This window comes from Carassius gibelio, chromosome A4 (assembly GCF_023724105.1).
Source record: "Carassius gibelio isolate Cgi1373 ecotype wild population from Czech Republic chromosome A4, carGib1.2-hapl.c, whole genome shotgun sequence".
Taxonomy (NCBI): Eukaryota; Metazoa; Chordata; class Actinopteri; order Cypriniformes; family Cyprinidae; genus Carassius; species Carassius gibelio.
Genome location: NC_068374.1, coordinates 36,588,374 through 36,609,613, shown reverse-complemented (window position 1 = coordinate 36,609,613; position 21,240 = coordinate 36,588,374). Strand labels below are relative to the sequence as shown.

Here is a 21,240-nt window from a genome sequence, read left to right as displayed (position 1 = left end):
AAAGCCACTCCTATCATGTTATATATTTATTGTAATATTTGGTGTATTTTTTTTAAGTAAATTATTTGCATGATTGCATCACGTATCAAAATAACTTATGTGGAGTGTTTTTAGTTAGCTTGAAAAAAAAAGAGTAAATATTTTATTTTTGTGGATTTATTGAGAGTGTGGAATTGCATAAATATATTTGCATTTTGCCTGTGAATTTGGATCAAACATTATTTTGTATTTTACTGTGTGAATGTATCATGTTTAATCATTCTCTCATTTACATTCTCCCAATGTGCATATTCATGTTTATTATTAACATGCTAGTCTATCCCTAACTTCCTGTCAGCCTGTTTTACTAAATCTATCGTATTTGTCTAGAACCATTCATCTAGCATTTTGTGAACACTGTGGAAAGGATCTGAAATAGTGCTGTTAAGACAGCAGGTCTTCCAGCCCACAAAACGATTAGTTGGCACTAAGCATTTAACCTCTGAATATAACTGGAATAATATAAATTGGCTTTAAACAATGTCATTTAAGTGGAATTAATATATTGTACTAGCTAGACAAGTGTTACACTAGCAGAAGTGTTTAGGCACCACACAAATGACGGAAGGATTTCTACCAAGGGGTACCTACTCCCCCGGAACTCCCCCGGGCCCCAAGAACTCTAAATACAGCTGCATACAGTATGATTATGCATGTTTGTTTTTGGGCCTGAATGTCAGCTGCTTTTCCTTCCACTCCATGAAATCCCATTGTGAATGCCATAGACACCTCTTCCTCTGTATTATGTGCTTTAAAAATTGACTGTTATCCTCTCTGACAATATTAGTGCTTATGTCTGTTAAAAATATTACATATTTATGGCTATAAAAAAAAACATTATAATAGCCCAGATATAGCTATTGGTGTTAGCAATAACAAAATACACTTAAAATGATATTTTTTTGAATGCATTGATGATCATGTTATATCACTGACTTGACTGATAAAAACTGGTCATGAATTGACAGCAATGATCATGGGTGTTGTAACAGTCTATAAAATCAACCGTTTCTTCAAAGCAATATAGAGTGCCATATGCTATCTTATATATATATATATATATATATATATATATATATCAGTTTTTAATGTTATTGTTGTTTGTCAAATTTATCTAAATTTTAGTATGGCTTTATAGTTGTCCTAATTTAATACATTATGCAACCAAATTAGTTATCACATGTTGCCATTGAGGATACCTTCCTCTTAATTTCATTAGAAAGATAAAAATGTTATCTATAAATAGATTTTAATAGACTATATTGTAAATCCATATTATTGTAACCCAAATATATGTAGAACACTGCATATGACTAAACAAGCTTTAGGCATTTGTTGCACTTTGACAACATACATATAAAACTAATGATAGCAATCACTTTCTTTGTTCATTTGATTATTATAATTATTACTTTGGTACAGATATTGCCAGCTGTGTCAAATTAGTGCCAAACATGTATAGTGACAGCATCGTGCAAATCCTCCACATGGTGTTATTTGTCTTATTTGCCCTTTCTGGGCACCATGTCAGAAGCTTTCCGACGCAACCTCAATAAACAGTTATTGACTTAATTAAGGGAAAACTGATTGATTGTGTGGTTCTTTTCTCATTTAAAATACATCCGAACCACGGATCTATAATGAATCATTATAGAGCAGAGATTTGAACATGAATTCTAGTTGACGGTTTTGTGCACCAGAGGGCAGTACACGCCAATATACAGATTACACAATGTACAATTATAAGCCGTCACTTCCTTTCATTATATTTTGTCGTTTCATCTTTAACATATATGTGTGTGTGTGTGTGTGTGTGTGTGTGTGTGTGTGTGTGTGTGTGTGTGTGTGTGTGTGTGTGTGTGGTGTGGGTGTGTGTGTAAACGCCATACAAAATAATAATAAAAGCAGTAATTTGAAGTTATATTTTATTTTTAAAAAGCGTCAATTTTAAAACTAGGTCTAAATGATGTTGACAAAAAGGTAAGATGTACGTGTATATGGATCAATAAAGAGAATTCCAACTGATCAACGCATGTGAAGTGTAACAGCGAATGAATTGCGCAGTTTCAACGCAGCTTTGAATGTACTGAATTCTTCTTTGGTGTTGACCAATAACGACCGACGGCTATAATTTAGACCAATAAGCAGCATTGAATCACGGTGTCATCTTTATGGCGCACTTATGCTATCCGTTTAGTTAAGAATCCTTTTATTATTATTTTATAATGTAAATAGTTGAAGAATTTGCATCGCGGTAGTTTTGAGTCATTCATCGGTACATAGGTCAGCTAGCCGTCTCCTGACACTTCTAAAGCGCAGTCCTTGTTTTTCAGTAGTAACGCTACATCAAAACAATGACTTCAGCCTCTACCAAGGTAAATGTGTTGATAAAGATGGTCTCTAAAGCGAGATTAAATGTTTACCTTGATGGTATACATCCATGATAACTGTCTTCGTACTGGACATGTGTTTCTTATTTTGGTAATAAAGCTATTGGCTAGCATGCTAACTATCAACCTGTTTCAAAACATACAAGTTTTCTGATACGCTCTTTTCTTCAGTATTTATTTCTTCTTTTACGCATGTAACGTTAGGTCGGTGAGATCTTTTCTGCAGCTGGAGCTGCTTTCACCAAATTGGGAGAGCTAACCATGCAGCTGCATCCAGTGGCAGATATTAGTCCAGCAGGGTGAGCCACTGTCTGTTTACTCATGTGTTTTATAAAATACACACTGCGTCGGGCTTTTGGTATGATATAATTACATTTTCTTACAAGTCTAAAGTGTGTATATTACACACACACACTGGTGTACATCTTGTCCAGCCCCCCTCTTGGTAATGCATTATTGTAATTACGTGCAAAGTAAAAAAGTACATTGTACTTTTTTATTTCTTTCTTTTTTTTCTCTTTTTTTTTTTTTTGCCATTTTCAAATATTTTCTAAATAAACCCCCTAATGTTACCAGCTTCTTGACTGCTTTGGCCTATAATATGATTCAGTGTGTTAACAGTAAATTAGCAAATTATTGAGACATTTTCATGTAAACTCATTAACAGTATCTCATTTGTACTTGCAATTAAAAAGATAAAGTATTATTTTCAGTAAGATTATGGGCCTTGTAAATTCCAATGCTGTTTACAGGCAGAGCTAGGTGGATATACATAGAGCTTAAGATTACTTGAACACATTAAGCTTATCACTACAGAAAAAACAACAACAACAATATTAGAACATCTGTCTCCGATCCTTTGAATTTTACTGTGTTGGAGTCTGTAATATTCAATAATGGTGTCTTCCTCAAGTGTAGGTGAAATTTTAACTTTAATGCTTTTTAATGCTGTTATAATACTTTAAATCTGGAAAGTAATGCAGGTTTGTTGATCACCATTGTTTATGTAAATTCCAAAAAAGCCTGAAGTTTTTTAAAAAGTTTTAATATTGTTAATATATTTATGTATTTTTTTATGTGCATGTTTGTAAAGCCATTAAAAGTAATTATTCATTATGTTGCTTGTCAGCATCTAATTAAACATTTCTTAAACATTAGGGCACAAATGAAAACAACAGTCAAGAGGAAGATTTATGAAGATAGTGGAGCTCCTTTATCCATGGACTCACCAAAGAAGAGTACCAAAAAGGTTCCGGTTTCTATGGCTCCCCCGGCCCCACCTAAAGTCATCGCTGTGCCAACCTCTCAGGTTGTGGTTACTGCGGGTTTACAGCGGCCAACCACAGGTCCATCTAGCATTAAGTCATCAAAGACGGCAGGTAAGCATTTCTCAATGCATTAATTTGTGTTGCATTTATTTTATCCTTGCAAAAAAAAAAAAAAAAACATTACACTAAACCTCTACTGATTTAAACATTTTGAATGGTAAAATATATCTACTGCATTTATATAATTTTTCCTCAGATGTCACTCTCAGTGCACTGAATGACTCTGATGCCAACAGTGATCTGGTAGATATCGAGGGGTTGAGTGATACATCTAAAAAGCTAAATTTTGATCAAGGTAAGAAAAACTTCTCAATAATACGTTACTTTTCTCTTAATTTTGAACTAAATTACTTATACTCAGGTATGTATTTAAATGAATTAAATTGTGTCTTTTATTCAAGGTTTTCATTGTCTGCTATTTCTGTTGTTTTTTACCCTTGTTCCTAGTTCTTAAAGGGGAAAATAATATCTGTATTTATCTTTTTTTCAGCAGATAGTCTAAATCTCGACTCCAGTCTCATCATGAATTCCAGTGACTTGCCATTGTTATCCCGTTGAAATCTTCTGCAACAAACAATCAGGAAAATAAACTAAATGTGTCACTTCAGTGCGGGTTCAGGAAACTTCATTTTTTTTAAACTGGAGAAAACTGTCTTTTTTCCAGGAAAAGACTCATTTCGAGGTTAATAGTGAAGCTAGGCAGATTTTATCAATATAGGACACAGTTTTGAAAGATGCTAGAAAATATTGCTAAATACATATTTCTGTTCTGGGTCCAAAATGCATAATTTTAAAATAAGTTACTGTAAAGACATTGTGTAAAAAGTTTTCCCAGTCATTATCAATAAAGAATTATGACCATTACTGTGTTTTTTTGGGGGGGGGAGTTGGACAAAAACATTGAAATGCATTGAGTATCAAAGCTTTGCTTGGTACACTTTTTTTTAAAGGCGGGGTTTTTTTTCTTAAACATTTTTGTAAAATCTTTGTCTATTTACCAAATAATATTCTTTCTTTTTCTTCCACAAAAAAAAAAAAAAAAAAACTTTTAGATTTGGGTTTAACTCAAGATGATCTTCAGTCAGGTTTTGCTTGACACCTTTTAGAGCAGTGTGGCAGTTGCATCTTTCATTACACAAATGCAGCTTAAGCAAGTTGTTTTACTTTTACTTGAGGTGTTTTTATCAATAACGGGTTTATATAAAATTCTAGCCTAGTGGGCTTATCGATCTGATCTAAAACGGACTGTGAGCATAGTCCAATAACTTTTTCATAATTGGGCTGTTAACAAATTGATATACATAGTCTTAGCCCTACCAAAATTTTGACAATTAAAAACTGCTAAATCAGCAATAAATCACAAACTGTGCATTTAAAAAGAGTTGGTGATTTTAAAAAACTAATAAAAACTACATTGAGAAAAGAGTGTATTTGTGTAAAATGCAGTCCACCAGATCTCCTCACAAACAATCTCATAGCACAATGACACTTTCTGCCTATGTCTCTGTTCTTCCTCATTGGTTATAATAACCTCATTAAGTGTGTGACTTATGATCTAATGAAATCAACCAGCCATGGTGTAAAATCTGATCTGTATCTGAATGGCATTCCTAAAAGCAGAAAGGTGAAGATGACACACTTGGGCTTCACCGGTCTATCAGTGACAGACTGAAACCACAACTAACAGCATTTTGTGTAATGTAATTAAAATACTTTCACTGAAATAAGGTCTTGTTTGTTATTTTTATTGTTAAGCTTTTCTCTTAGACATTTTCAGGCAAGACTGAACAAGAAGGGCTTTCATTTTAATTTTGCCATTTTCAAGGTAAAATACATACAACATTTAATTTCTGGACAGGTGGTTTCCATACTGCTCCTGGAGAGTCGCAGAGTGTGTCTGTCTGACGGGAGCAGCACAAGCCATACTGGCAACCCAGAGAGAGGGCAGCTGCCAATATTGATGTGCTGCTGCTGTCAGGCACACTGACACATCAAGTGGTCCAAGGGAGGAAAGAGGACGAAACAAACATTAAAAAAATATATGCTGATTAATTCAACAGCTTGAATGGTTACACTATCACAGTTAAAAGCAATGTTCATAGACTAACAGGATCTGAATATCCAGCTGTCTGGGAATAACTCGCTGAAGAGGACACCTAAGCCACACATGGTGAATCAGTCATGAATCTTTTATTGTGTGTCTGGTCATTTGTAATAAATATCATTTCAGTTGTAAAAAAAAAAACCCTTTACTTTTTATTTGTGATCATTTTAGCATTTTCATTATCATATCATTAGAATTTTTGATAAAAATAAAACAAGCTTTCCTCTGATGCATTTATTACACTGTGGCTTACAATGTAAGCAGAAGACTAGGTGTTTAACGCTGCCGTGTTAATGAAGAAACTCCCAGGCTCCCAGTGACAGCGCACCATGATTTGGAAATTGCCCTTAGAACATACAAACCATGATGTGCTGCTACAGGGCACTCTGGGCTAAAGAAAAAGATGACGACAGACTCCACTGGTCCTCACTAGCATAAGATTAAGGAGGGGCAAATTTTATTGTTGGATCATTTGTAATATAGAAATGTCTTGTGGATATTTAGTGCCAAGTTATCCAAAATAATAAATAAAGACAGATCGAAATTGGATGAGAAATTAAATGAAATGTGGGCAGATCGCTTCTCTTCTTTCTGAAAAATAAAAGTTGTTTGACAGCAAAGAGTGACAGCATTACTGTTAATTCTCGAACACAGACAATTATGAGGAAGCTCGTGGTCATCCACATGTTTCCATGTCATTCTAATAATGCCCTATGAGACTTAATAAGTGAGTTATTGTGCACACACTGTCCTAAAATGGATGTTGAGGATGAAGACAAAATGGAGGATATAACAAAAGGGGGAGATGAGGAGAAAAAACTAGTGCCTGTCAAAATGGTTTTATTACCTTGAAAATTATTTAATGTAAGTGCATTTTATATATATATATATATATAGTTTTTGTTTGTTTGTTTTTTACTCTCCCCCAAAAAACTGCATCTCTAATTTTCAAACTTCTCAGGTTTAATATTTTAAACATAATTATCCCTTTAATAAAAGTTAAAGTATCTATTAGCATTACACATACAGTACAATAACATTGCATATTTTAATCATCCAATTAAGTAACTGTTGCCAAGAAATATATTACATTCAATTAAAGGATTCCAGGTATTAGGAGGACAATTTATCCAAATGTAAAAATAAGAGGACAGAAAGAACAGAATGCTTGTACAATTCATAAGGAATAATTTTCATAAACTATATAAAAGACAAATTTTCAGCAAAAGAGGCAAGTGTGCATTAACAAAAAATAAGAAATTAATAAGATATTAAAATAACTTTAAGGTCTGCAGTATATTGAAGAACAAGGATGTAGCCTAATTATGGAGCAATATGAGTTTTGTGATGAATTATTATATTATTAATCTGTGAAAAGCCAGTGGTGTTTAAAGCGATGAGAGCATATGACAGATCATTTGTTGTAGTGTGCAAAGGGTAAATGGCAGAAAGATTGTGGCCCATCACTACATTTCATTGTTTATCCTTTTTTATATATATAAATTTTGCTTATTAAAAAAAATCTGTTTTTTTATACACTTTTTCTTTTAGAAAAAAGGAAGCTTAACACCAACAACACCAGACCAACATAAATATGGAATCAATTAAGTAGGAAGACCACAGTAATGTTTGTTTTACTGAAAAACTGTTTTATTTTTAATTTGCTGAAAACTAAAAAGTTACAAAAGTTTAAAGGACTAAAAAAGTATTTGGTATTTATAATATCAACTGTTATGGTACAGAAAAAGAAATACCAAGTATTTTTGAAGGACTTCAATTTTTTCTTAAGTACACCACACCCTATGTAGTGTGTTGAAGTTCTAATGTCAGCAGTAAACCAAGGTTTAATTGCAAAATAATTCATTCTGGCTGTTGTAACACACCAAAACATAATCTTAAATTTTTGCTTAAAGATACTTGAGCCTTCATTATTAAGCTGAAGTTCACAGTAAAAAAAGAGGAAGTTTATTAGCAGCAAAATGCAGGTTAAGGTGTGAATAAAATTGTGCTACACAAAAGCCAAACATTATGATCTCGTATTATATCTATTATTTTATATGTAACACTTTTAGCTCAAATCAACCCTGACAAACACAATTCCATCTTATAAAGGGCAGCCTATTTAAGGTCTGAGTCAAATGATCACGTCAGCAGAGTCGCAGAAGGCATTTGCTTCTGTCTACTTCTGCCCGTCGTTCATCGAGAGAGGGAGAGAACGGGGGGTGGGGGGTGTTAGCAAAAGAGAGGGAGAGAGAGAAAATGAGAAAAGGATAGACAGCATATGGGTGGGAGAGGGAGACCTAAACGAGAAGCTCACATACTTACATAGACACTACACACCCTGGCCTAACTTTGCTCACCCAGTCAAACCAGGGGCCGTTTTGGTTAAGCTTTAAAACGGACACAGGAAAGATTTCACTTACCCTCGATCCCCTTTCTCCAGCATGTTAGGCAACAGGGGAGAGGAAAAGGTGCCTGGAATTCCCAAAGTAACCCGCCGGACTCCCCTCTTCCAGTGTAGTCTGTCTCCTGCACCTGGGCAGAAAAAAAAAAAGTAATTCCTTAACTTAATTCAATGAAGTTGTTTTTGTATTCAAAAAAAGCCAAGCAAAGTACTTGAAAAATACTTTTTCACTCTTTCAGAAAACTTGATTAAAGTCACAAAGTAGTTCTCCCACCTCAAATATTTGAATTCTTCACAAATCTACAGCTAAATCTACACTTAAAACAGTTTGGCTGCTTTCAAAAAATTGTAGAAACAGAACTAAAAAGGAAAACAAACCCACACATGCACTTATCAATGGGAATCCCAAGTCTTAATTTCAGGTCAAAAATACACCCATTCGTCTGAGCTTGGGGCTCCCATTCCAGATTGGGGGGTGGGGTTCCAAGAGTCAAATAAGTGCCTAAACCTTTTGTCCACCAGCACCTATTTTCAGCCCTTAAACCCCTTTCTATCCCTATTCACCTTCAGACCAGTAGTCCAGTGCAGTGTGCAGCCTCTGCTTAGCTGTAGCTAGTGAGGCTGCCTGAGGAACTTGGTAGGCATAAAAAGCAGGGGTTGTAGCCTTTTTCCCGGGGCATCAGTTTCTACAATTAAAATGAACATTTTCGGGGGACAGGAAAAATCCCCAAAAAAATCAGGGTATCGCCCTGGGGTCCCCTTAGAAGAGTGTGAAGTTTGAAGACCGTCAGAACTACCATTTCGGCGAAAAAAATTAATTTCTAGGGCTTAGTGTCTGGGGCGCGTCAGTGCTAGCAGCTCTCGCTTGCTTGATTTCTTGTAGCTTTGCCAAAGCATTCAACACAGCCAACGGAGAGAAAGGGGGGGGGGGGGGGACAAAAGAGAGAGAAGGCTCTAGTGCAAAGACGCACAGAAGGGGGAATAGGAAACTAGGAAAAGTGTTATGTGTTCGTGGTGTATTTGTGCATTAAACTGCGGGCAAGCATTCACCACAAACTCCAAACTCAAGCGACCGCACAGGGGGTGTTTTGAGTCCAAACGCATTGTCCAAAAAGAAAGAAAGAACAAGAATTTATATTCTCGCTATTAGTTCATTATCCATTAAAAAAAAAAAAAAAAAAAAAAAAGCACGGACAGCAAAAACAGATGTCAAGAGTGTGGAGTGCTCAAACAAAGCAAAGTTTTAGACTTTACACTTTATGCTCTAAATGTGGCCGGATTTTATGCAGGGTCTCTATGGGTTTTCCGTGTAGTACAAGACTGGCTACAAAGAGTGGAGAATATGTTGATCTGGTTCTACAGATAGTTTTACTGAGTAGCACAAACATGGTCCAACAGTACACACAAACCACACACACACACACACACAAACACACACAAAAACACACGGAGCCAGAGAAGACAAAGACCTGTGTGATAAGTCAAAAAAGGCAGAATTAAAAGAGAAATGAATGTCCAGCAATCAATTCATTTTTGGATGAATATATTGTCATGGAAAGTTAAACTAAAATTTAACCTTACATTGGACAAAATGGATTTGACAGGCTTATACAACCAACTAGGTCAAAAAACAGATCAGCTTTGAAATAATTAACTAAAAATACACAACTAATACAAAAAAAAAAAAAAACACATTTGTAAAATTCACTGTCATTATAAAATTCTTAAAGATTAAACTAAGAGAGCAAACTTATATTGTACTCTCTATTTTGTACAAACAGTATACAGTCCCTTGTCTTTTACCTTTCAATCCTACCAGTAGCATCTCGTACAAACAAAAACAAAAGCACAAAGCATCAGGAACCACACACCAAAACAGGAAGGCTAAAAATACCCCAACTAAAAGAACATAAAAGCCCAGTAGTAAAAGATTAAATTTTTTTATTTTATTTTTTGTGAATAGAGTATTTCATGAAACAATGAGGAAAAAACTGACAATTCACAATATTAACTACAAAAAACTACAATAGACTTTATAACATAATAATATAAAATTATGTAAATCATATGGTCATATGTGCAGTTAATTGGGGGGGGGGGGGGGTCCTCCAAAAAATAACAACAACTAACTACTTGAATTTTTCTTTTTTCCTTTCCAAATGGTCCATCCCACGCCAAGCCCAGCCTCTCCCTTATATTACTTTCAGCAGATGTGTATCAAAATCAAGGAATATCGTTAAATATGACATCTATGAACAGGTGCAGAGCTTTCATGGCATCATCCTCATGCCATTTATTCATTTGTTCAAAAAAGCTCAGTCAATGACAATGCAGTACTTGCACACTACATATCTTTAGATATTCTAGAAATAGTCCATATGACAAGAATCACTTGCTAAATCTTTTCCTGCAGTTCAAATATTAAAACTGCTCATGAAAATCCCAAGAAAAGAAAAAGAAAAGACAACAAGGAAACTACTGGAATTAATACATTAACTATAAAGCAAAATCCATGCCAAAACTAAGCAAAGAAATGTGTACTTTTATCACGAGGTTACGGGGTCATTGTTAAGGCCATTATATTAATTTTAATAATAACTATAACACTTTAGGCCAACTTTCAAAACAGCAGCAAAGTCAAGGTTCATTCTAGAACATTACTCGAATGTCTGTTTACTTGCAGATGAATTTGTCTGACAGTAAATGTAACTGAATTAGACAAAAACAAGATTCATATAAACAGCGAACCACGACAATAGATTATTGTTTTATAAACTGGAATATTAATTGGCTGGCATAATAACTATTGTCGTGCATAACAAAAAGAAACATGCTAAAATCAGAGGCATTCAATAGTCATCTGAATCGACGTAAGATGGATGTACGTTTAAAAACAGACAATTAACGTTAGTTAGGTAACTTAACTAGAATTATTTTTATTTATATCTTGGGGCAGGTAATAAATATCGATGAAAATCGCATACTTGGAAACTTGATTCGTCGTCAAACAAATCTCTTTGTGGTTTTGGATGTCCCCTCGAAGCGTGTTTTCAACTAACTTAACGTTACATTTAAAAAGTCGTTTATTTGTCTGCAGAGTTTCGTCACACCGTCAACTTGTCATTTGTCGAACCAACGTTTTAATTTTCGAATAACATAATTAACAACTTTAACTGTCATTTCGATTTTAGACAATATATTTTCATTCCTGTCGACGCCCTTTCAATTGAAGAAATCGCTGTGAACATATCTAACGTCCGAATCCATTATTATGTGGAGCGAATTAATAGAGGAGAAAGTAGAGCTTAAAGCCTGCTTGTGGGTGAGGGGACAGAAACAGAGGGGAGTGGTTCAGAACATTATAGGCACCGAGAAATCGTGTCTTTAAAAGCGAACATATGACAAAGACCACAAGACCACTTTATTCGGTTTGCTTTATGCTGTCGCTTTAGTTGAAATAAGCGGGTTCCAACGCATTTTGGAGGTAGTGTGCTTAACTATAGTAAGGAAGTAATGTTTGTTTTTATTAAAAACACGAACGAAAAGTACCCTAAACAACAAATATAGAGTTACCAACGCCTTGAAATTCTATAAAACATAAGTTACGTTAACATGTTTTGTGAAAGTATCATTACTTTGTATCCACAGCTACATGTTTGTGTTACTTATATAAAAAAATATAAATCGCAGTCAGTAAATAATAAATCATAAAGGAGACGCATTTTGACGAAGATTGTAAAAAAAACATGTCGATTACAAAAACCTTACTATAATTATATAACGTTAAATAAAGGAGAAATAATGACTTACCTTTCATAAATAAAACTCTTCCAGATCCCATTGTTTATTAAATAATAGTTAAGTAATGAATGGTCCTGGGGAAAGAATTTGAAAAAAATAAATAAAAATAATGTAGTTAGCTGTTACAAGAGTTCCAGTCACTGAGGCTCTGAAGTTTGAAAATGGCGCCAATGTTCCACTGCAGCAGCTCTACCACTGTGATGACACGAGGCAGAGGAAAAAAATAAATATAAATTTTTCTCAGTGGAAAATATTTTTTTTCACAAACGGATTTATTGCACACTGGTTAACATAAGCTATTCTAGTTATCCATTGTTTAAATATTTGTTTCAATAATTTATAATTATTTTTTTTATCATTTTTAATAACCGTCAGGTCCTGCCTTAGCCGCGGTGCAGGTCGGGAACGTTTTCTTTTAAATTTCCAAACTAAAATCCTGAATGGCCACAATGTCGCCCCCTGCTGTAGGCCTATTATCTGTGTGTTTTCTGAGCTGATAGAGTACAGTCGACGTCAAGAGCTTGTTTTTTATTTTTTATTTTTTGCCTGATGATTCGAACACACTGCTTTACTTTACTACAGTTTATAAATCTAGCAACATATTATTACGAGAAGAGTACACCGAGCCGATATATAATGTCCAGGACAGGGTCAGAAACTTGTGGCAACAATCACACAAGGTCCAAAAATAAATAAACGTAGCCTATGATATATATATATATATATATATATATATATATATATATATATGTGTGTGTGTGTGTGTGTGTGTGTGTGTGTGTGTGTTGTGTGTGTGTGTGTGTGTGTGTGTGTGTGTGTACAAACATCATTCTGTTTGTTTTATATGATAAAATCTAGAAAATAAATATTGCAACTTATAATAATCATCATCATAATTTCTGTCACTGCTCCGGGGTGTTTGCAGTAATTGCCATAATAAATATCAGAATTTTGAATTATGACCAAAAAATCTACTCAATATACATGATCTCTACTTCTACTGCCATATATAAATGTTTACATTTAGAGAGACTCCTTTGGATTGTGAAATCTTGCAACAGGACAGCTGATCATTAATGTAATAGCAAGTAATAACAGTCTATGTAGCCGAGGTCTTTTGGGGATCATCTGGTTTTTACTTATTTTAGAAAGACAGAAGGACAAAGGGTATAGGCTGCTTGTGCTGTATACTGATGTACTCATGTCCAGTGTACATAGAAAGTACACAAAGTGAGGTTTCTAGTTAAATGGATGAGCGATATAGACGTGTATGTAGAAATGATCAGCATTTTATCAAATGTGTAATGTTCTTTCAATGTGAACAATATGCCTAAACCAACACCTCAACCCTTAAGAAGTTTATTCCAAAACACATTTAGATACTCTACTCACACAAAGACATGAAAATCTGAAATAGTGCTTAATAATGTATAGTGATTTTAGAAGATAACAGTCATAATTTTGATTTTCAATTAAACTGGTACAGAACATGTTTATTAGAACAGTTTAATTATTCACAACATGACATATTAATCCATGACAGCGCTAAACATAGTTCCTGCACATAATGTGTCCACCCTGAGGTATGCGAATAACTGCAAACGTAATACACCCTATGAATTAGATTATTATTCTGTGTGTTTTTGCAATTATTATACATTAAATCAATATTCAACTTAATATATTTTTTACAAGAACCAATTAACCATCCAATCAATCAAAAAGTAAAACAATCTGTAAGGGGTCTTGAAAAGACACAAAAACAAGATCCTCCATGTTAAATGTGAATACACAGAGTTACAAAAACAATATACAGAGAATATAACAAAAACATCAGTTTGTTTGAAATTAATCCCATATAAAGCCATGTCCACCAGTTTCACTTGTTTACATGGTCATTCCTTAAGGCAAACCTCTGTATATTGTTTTCAACTGTTGACCCGTTGTTTTTGTGGTTCCTTGTATCCTCAATTTCATTCTCCTCTTCCTCTCCTTTTCCCAGCATTCTAAGTGGCCATAGCAGGCCATGCTGGGCATTTTCAGGTTTTTGACAGCAGGGTGCATTTTTCTCTTTAGTAAGAAAATAAAGCAGTGCATTCAGCCACGCATTGAATGAGGCCAGCGGCCTAGTGATTTTATAACACATGGAAACCATGCGCATGGTGTGGCACTGCACCCTACTCGTCACTTTGAGCAGTAGGAAAATGGTGCGAGTGACATGGAAGGGGAAGAAGCAAAGGGCAAAGAGGAGAGTGATAGTAATGATGGTCTTGATGGACTTGCGCCGCCTGTTGATGTAGGGCGAATGAGCCCCCAAGATGATTGACATGCCCTCTCCACCGATCCCTGCGACACTTTCACACCCCGTCCCACTTCTGATTCTCTGAGAAGGTGGTTGAGAGTGCAGTGTCCGAAATATTGTTAACACTACTCGCGAGTAGCACCAGGCAATGATGGTAAAAGGCACAAAAAACCCTAAGAAATGAAGTGTGACCCCGTAAGGAATGTAATCATGGAACTCTCTATCAATTGCGTCGTCCCAGCAATTATTGAACACCTCCTCCCTTGAGCCCTTACCTTCTCGTGGAAGATACTGTGTCTGTGCAAAACGAAAAATTGGGCATGTTAGTGCAAAAACAGCAATCCACACCAAAACACAAGTCCCCTTTACTGCTCGTTTGGTCTCCAAGGTGATGGTCTTCATGGGGTGGCAGATGCCAAGGTAGCGGTGCACTGAGATACAAGTAAGGAAGAAGATGCTGCAGTAGAGGTTGAAGTAGAAGAGGAAACGCACTAGACGGCACATGAAGTCTCCAAACACCCAGTCGTCCCGCATGACATAACTGGCAACCAAAAAGGGCAGGGACAAACCATACATGAAGTCCGTCGTGGCCAGGTTCACCATGTAAATCAGGGAAGCATTCCAGCGCCTGGTGCGTCGAAAGGAACGGTAGAGAACTACAAAGTTAAGGATTATGCTGAAGACAAAGGTAAACGAGTAGCAAATGGGAAGGAATATGTACTTGTAGGACTCGTCAATATTGCAGGAGCCAGTGACTGAAGAATTCTGTGAGGAGGAAAGCTGGCCGTCTGCCCCCTTGTCTGTTTCAAACCAAACAGTAGGCACACTCGTCATTGTCGGCTAGCTCCTAATCGGATGCTTAGGGGGCGTCCTTGTTTCATCCTCCCATTCTTTGCATCTGAAACCACGTCTTCTCCAACAAAACAAAATTGTTTGAATTTCCAGTGATCCCCTCCGTGTGGTCTAGATTAACATCTATGAGAGATACATTTGCAGTTAGGATTCAAAAAATTGACCAGGTTGTCACAAACTATAAAAGCAAGCCCTCCCCACATCCCCCTTTCTCTTTCACAACCCCCAGTACTGTTTGCGCATAGGTATATATGCTGCTGACTCAGACCTTTTTCACTTCATTAACCCATCAAACAGTAACCACACTTCCCCTCTATGTTCTATTCTATCTTACCCAGCTCTCACCCTGTCCCTCACCTCGGAACTCTCTACCCCATCTCTCTTCCTCGAAACAAATATAAACGATATGTAATTGCCGGCTTTAGAAATTGTCAACCTTTGTCAAACTACGCCTAGACTCTCTCTGGATCCATTTGCACATTAAACATCCTTTGGGATTCTATGGATGTCATGACTATCCCAACCTCCCGGTAAAGTTAGCACACAGCTTACTGAGCTTGTGGTGAATTGCTTATTGCCAACCACTTCTCAGACATATAAGACACTATGTAAATAAAGCAGTCAGTATCTGAAGGTCACTAAATGACATTAAGGTAGTCTGCTTTGGCTAAATAAATAACAAGGTTCTTACTTGGGGAATCAGACATCATAAACAGTGCAAACAACCCTTCACATTGCCTACATATTGCGAGATACATATTAATATTTTTCTGGCAAATTTTCTGGCAAATATTCGCAAAATATGTGTAAACTGTAAAACACCATTGACCAATGCGAGGACATGAAAAAAACAGCCATTTCATCTGATCATGAGCTGTTAAAAATCTTTCACTTACCTGTTTAGTAGAGCGATAAAGAGTCTCAGTATAAATAAAACAAGCTAATTTGACTATCAAGAAGAAAAGCGAATCAATGAAAATTTGTATGCAGCACTGAATCTTTCCCTTTCACATCAGTTTCTTCAACTATTTTGACAATTCTCTCAATCCAACCCTCCTTGGTCATCCCTCGCTCCATGATCTGTCCCTCCCTCTTTCTTCTTTCCTCTATTAGTGCTGAACTGGCCTTTTGATAACACAAATTCTGCCTAGGCAAAATACACACAACAGATGAGCAATAAGAAAACAGTACACATATACAATCTTATTGAGTTCCCTTTTATTCCACAAATAATATTTATGCATTTCAAAAACAGTGACACAAACAATCCAGTTAAGAGTTGCTTGGATATTGTATGTACCCACACATCCTTTGTAGCATTTAATGAGCCATGTCTTAACACGTGAGGCTTGGCATGATTGGCTTTTGTTTTTCACTAAACAAATTAGAGTAATATTAAGCAAAAACCTTTTTTTTGTTGCTTTGTATGTTTCCTTTTCTCACTTTTTTGCTTTATCAGTTTGATCTTGCAACAGAGTGTAAACTGCTGACAGCTTCACTTGACAGGTGTAGTCTGTGATGGGGGTCAGTGGAGTGCAATTATGACTAACACCTATACACCTATACATACATATATACATACATATATATATATATATATATATATATATATATATATATATATATATATATACACACACACACACAAAACTACTCAAAAGTTTAGAGTCGGTAAGACTGTTAAAATGTAAAATCTGTTATGCTCACAAAGGCTGCATTTATTTGCTCAAACATGCAGTAAAACAGTAATATTCTGAAATAAATTAAAATGACAAATAATAATTTCAACTTTTTCTATTTGTTTGTAGTATTAAATGTACTGTCATTTATTCCTGTGATAGCAAACATCATATTTCAGCATCCTTTACTCCAGTCTTCAGTGTCACATGATCCTTCAGAAATCATTCTAATATGCTGATTAGGTGCTCAGAAAATATTTCTTATTATTATAATTGCAGAAAACACTTGTGCTGCTTAATATGTGTGTCTTGAAATGACCACATACATAAAATGAAATGCACACTGAGGACACTACACCATGAATGTGCTCTGTTCCAACCGGTTTGTGCTCCAATCTCAGTTTATGTCTGAGTACACTCAGTGCAGCTCTGACATCATTCTTGAACCCTTATGATTTGGTTTTCTATGTCAATGCAGAGCTTGAACCACATACTTTCTCTAACCTCTGATTACTGCCACGCTTACTGGATGGCTTTGCCACCTGAAAAGGTAGCAAAGGATGTAACAAAAGCAATTATTAATCTTACCAGGTATTAAACAGACATGAACAAAAATGTATGTCGATCCATCTGAGCACTACACCTGAAGTTGTTCACATTATTCACATTACAGTATGTTGCCACCCACTTCCAAAAAAGTGAAAATGGCAATAAAGCAATTTGTTTTACCTCTTTCTTTGACTCCATTTCCTCTTCTTCTTCTTCTTCTTCACTTTCACTGTTGTTGATGAAGCAGAGCTGTAGATTCATCTGGCTCTGAAGCCTAGAATAATGAAGCACAATTGCTATTTTATTCAAAATCTGAAGAAGTGGAAAGAAAAGTAATTGAGATTTATTAAATCTGTGTGACCTTGATGTCAGAGTGTTGCATTCGTCCTCCATGTCCTCACAGGTTTCTCTGTCACTGCTCAGCCCTGTGATTGCTGGCCAGTTTACTGTCAGCCTGTCCAAGTCCTGTAGAAAAAAAGAAATGCTTTTTTGTAGAAATCCATGGCAGCTGTTATTGTAGATAAATAGTCAAGGAGTACTAGCAAAAGAACTGTAGCTCTTGCTAAGTGTCATCTGCTTTTTTTTTTTTTTACATTTGAAGGCACATTACTATCTTTACTTTCATTCAGACCTTTTCCCTCTGTCTTCGCTCTTCTTGTTGCTTCTCAAGTTCAGCTATATGAAGACTCAGATCCTTCCAGTGCATGATGGGTAAGTAGAAACGTTACAACATTCAGAACATGAGGAGCAATCTACTGTAGAACCTCAGAAAAAGCAATGTCCCGAAACATTAACTCAAAACAAATACTGACTGGTTTGGAAATTAGTTTTAAATCATAAACATGAAATATTTCCGTATTGTACGTAATGTATAGGCTACATTCTACTTACTTAAAAGTATGTAGATGTAGCCGTGTGCTAGCACGTTTGGACACAATGTATCTTAAAAACTGCTGTTTTGCTTAGTTTTTAGAGGTAGGCTATAGCTACTTACTTCTTTTGGTGGAATGTGTTTTGCAAATTATGCCCTGCTGTCAAAAATCATACAATTCCATAGTTTTCTTGGACTTTAAAACTTGTTTTCCTCCGTTCTGTCCCGTTACGCGCCCTCCTCCTCTTCCTCTTTATTCTTTTCACTCTTTTTCATCCCTGGAGATGAATTTTCTACCTCTTTTCCGCTCCTTACAGTACGTTCTTTAAAGGGATAAACGTAGGCTATTGATTTTTATCTATTCAATCAATCCAACATTTTGTTCCCTAAACATTTCTCAACGCAGACAGCCAAAAACTAAAGGAATTCGGCGAGGTTTTGTTTTAGGGAGAGAACGTGATGTCGTCAACAACAACAACAACAACAACAAACACTTTAGGTGTTCCAGGGGCCCGTTCTTCGTACGTCGCTTATTACATCCGAGATCAAATGACACATCCAAGATCATATCATCGTGCTAATCATGATCCGGCTAATTGGGTTCTTCGAACACACCTGTTGTGAATGATTAGTATCGCTGGATTGAGTTATGTGAGATAATTGCGCGTTTATGTGTTGTTTTAAAAGGGGATATCGATACTCGAAATCATGATCAACAGTGCAGCGATTGGCTGGTGGCAAGACGCCAATGTAATGACATCATATAATTTAAAACGACACCCGACAAAAAACTTGACAAATTTCTGGACTTTTATAAGGAAACAGCCAAGCAAACAAAACTACATAAATGTTATAATAGATACACGAAACAGATAATAGATACATTTTTTTATTTTATTAGAATTTTTTTCATGATTCCCAATTATTTGGATTTGCAATTTATAATAGTTGTGCAGTCTTTACATTTTTATTTCAATGTAGAAATTATCTATTAATTTCATTTTATATTTGGACAGATTTGTTAAGTGACATTAATGAAAGTTTCTTAAGGGTCAATATCATGTTATCTGCATCTCCTGCGCTCCATCAAGCCACTCTTATAATAGCAGTCATCACTCAAAATAATGCACGACTCTATTATCTGTATAGCATGTGTGTAAGACTCTAATACAATTATGAAGTAATAATTTTATGACAAATAAATATTTCAGTGAGTTAAACTGGCTGTGTCTATAGTAGGCTGTGTCTATAGTAGCATTTTTTATATTATTTTTAAATAATTTTTAATATAATTTAATAAAATAATCTTTTAAATTATTATTTTAAATTATTGTCCCTGGATCAGTACGATACTCTTGTAATAAAGTAGCGGTGGTAGCAGACATATTTTGAGTATCAGTTCTGGTTGAAAAGAAGCGATCTAATCCTGTTTACATGAAATAAGCCTGCTCCCGAGCAGGTTTAAGCTGACGGACCTGTTGCTATGACAGCAGCTCCGGGATGAGCTTCGAAGAACCAAACGATCCAAGATCACGCCAAATCGTCAACATTCAAATCCAGCTAACGGAGTTAGCGACGTACGAAGAACAGGGGCCCGTTCTTCGTAAGTCGGTAACTCAGTTTTTAAATTTAACAAGAAAATTATTTACTGGGTAATATCTATGTAAAATTTTAAAAGATACTTCCTTGATTTGTTAAGTTTTTCGTCAGGTGTCGTTTTAAATTATATGACGTCGTTACATTGCCGTCTTGCCACCAGCCAATCGCTGCACTGCTGATCATGGTTTCGAGTATCTATACATATCCCCTTTTAAGACAACACATGAACGTGCAATTATCTCAGATAACTCAATCCAGCGATACTAATCATACACAACAGGTGTGTTCAGAAACCCAATTAGCCGGATCAGGATTAGCACGATGATATCATCTTGGATGTGTCATTTGATCTCGGATGTAATAAGCAACGTATGAAGAACAGGCCCCAGGCCCCTGGTTGAAAAGAAGCAATCTAATCCTGTTTACATGAAATAAGCCTGCACCCGAGCAGGTTTAAGCTTACGGACCTGTTGCTATGACAGCAGCTCCGGGGGCCTGTATCATGATGGTAGCTGAACAAATTCAGAGTTACAGGATTAGTTTTGAGTTGACAAAACCAAACCTCTCCAATCCGGCTTTGTTGGTACCAGGGTTCTAATTTTTTTGATCACCAGCCAATGTGGCTGGTAACTTTCTAAAGTTACCAGCCAATCAGAATTTCCACTAGCCATTTTTTTTTCCGGTAAAAATAACAAATTATGAGTGCCACTGAATGCATTTGATCATTTTATTAACATTGTTGGCATGAAAAACTTCCGTTTATAAACCGTACTCACGAATTCATAAACTGTTACCTTGGTTTAACAAATCGTGCCCACGAATTTCCAATCCGTGCGCTCAGTTTTTGTAAACCGTACCCTCGGTTTTTGAATCCGTACCCACAAATTCATAATCCGTGCGCACACTTTCGCAATCCGTTCCCACGGATCTGTAAACCGTACTCACGGATTCATGCAGCAAGCTCCTGTTAACATACAGTTTTATTGACTATTATTATGTGGAATTTGCTTTATTTTTAAATAAACTTTGACAGTTTTGTAAATGCTTGTCTACAATTCTTTCTTAACATGCATGAAGACTTATTTTTCTGATTTTATTATACTAAGCTCCATCCACCCCACCTGCCGGAGTTAGATGCATGTTTCACTGTTAATGTTATTAATAAATTTGTGAATGCTGATCGTGGACTCATTGGATACTATGAAAAATAATGTTTAATAAACAGAAATGAATCTGCCGGTGGGGGCGGAGCTACAAATGCGTGTCAGTTTACAAATACAAATCCGAGGGAACGGATTGTGAAAGTGTGCGCACGGATTATG

The 21,240-nt window shown here is 35.8% G+C and overlaps 1 protein-coding gene and 1 pseudogene across 3 annotated transcripts; one reads left to right on the top strand and one right to left on the bottom strand.

Moving 5' to 3' along the window:
* The first annotated feature begins 1,901 nt into the window (after positions 1–1,901).
* On the top strand, positions 1,902–4,618 carry LOC127980620 (chromatin complexes subunit BAP18-like). 3 transcript variants are annotated; one of them, XM_052585461.1, is made up of 5 exons: positions 1,902–2,019; positions 2,634–2,728; positions 3,588–3,808; positions 3,954–4,052; positions 4,248–4,618. In XM_052585461.1, exons 2-5 carry the CDS (start codon positions 2,691–2,693, stop codon positions 4,313–4,315), a joined length of 426 nt encoding a protein of 141 aa, XP_052441421.1. In that variant the 5' UTR covers positions 1,902–2,019; positions 2,634–2,690; the 3' UTR covers positions 4,316–4,618. The 3 variants fall into 3 exon arrangements, with proteins under 3 accessions (XP_052441421.1, XP_052441420.1, XP_052441419.1); XM_052585460.1 differs by lacking the exon at positions 1,902–2,019 and adding an exon at positions 2,167–2,414 and having other exon boundaries at positions 4,251–4,618; XM_052585459.1 differs by lacking the exon at positions 1,902–2,019 and adding an exon at positions 2,168–2,414.
* Positions 4,619–12,908: 8,290 nt separating this feature from the next.
* Positions 12,909–20,117, bottom strand: LOC127980514 (P2Y purinoceptor 3-like; annotated as a pseudogene).
* Positions 20,118–21,240: the final 1,123 nt, after the last annotated feature.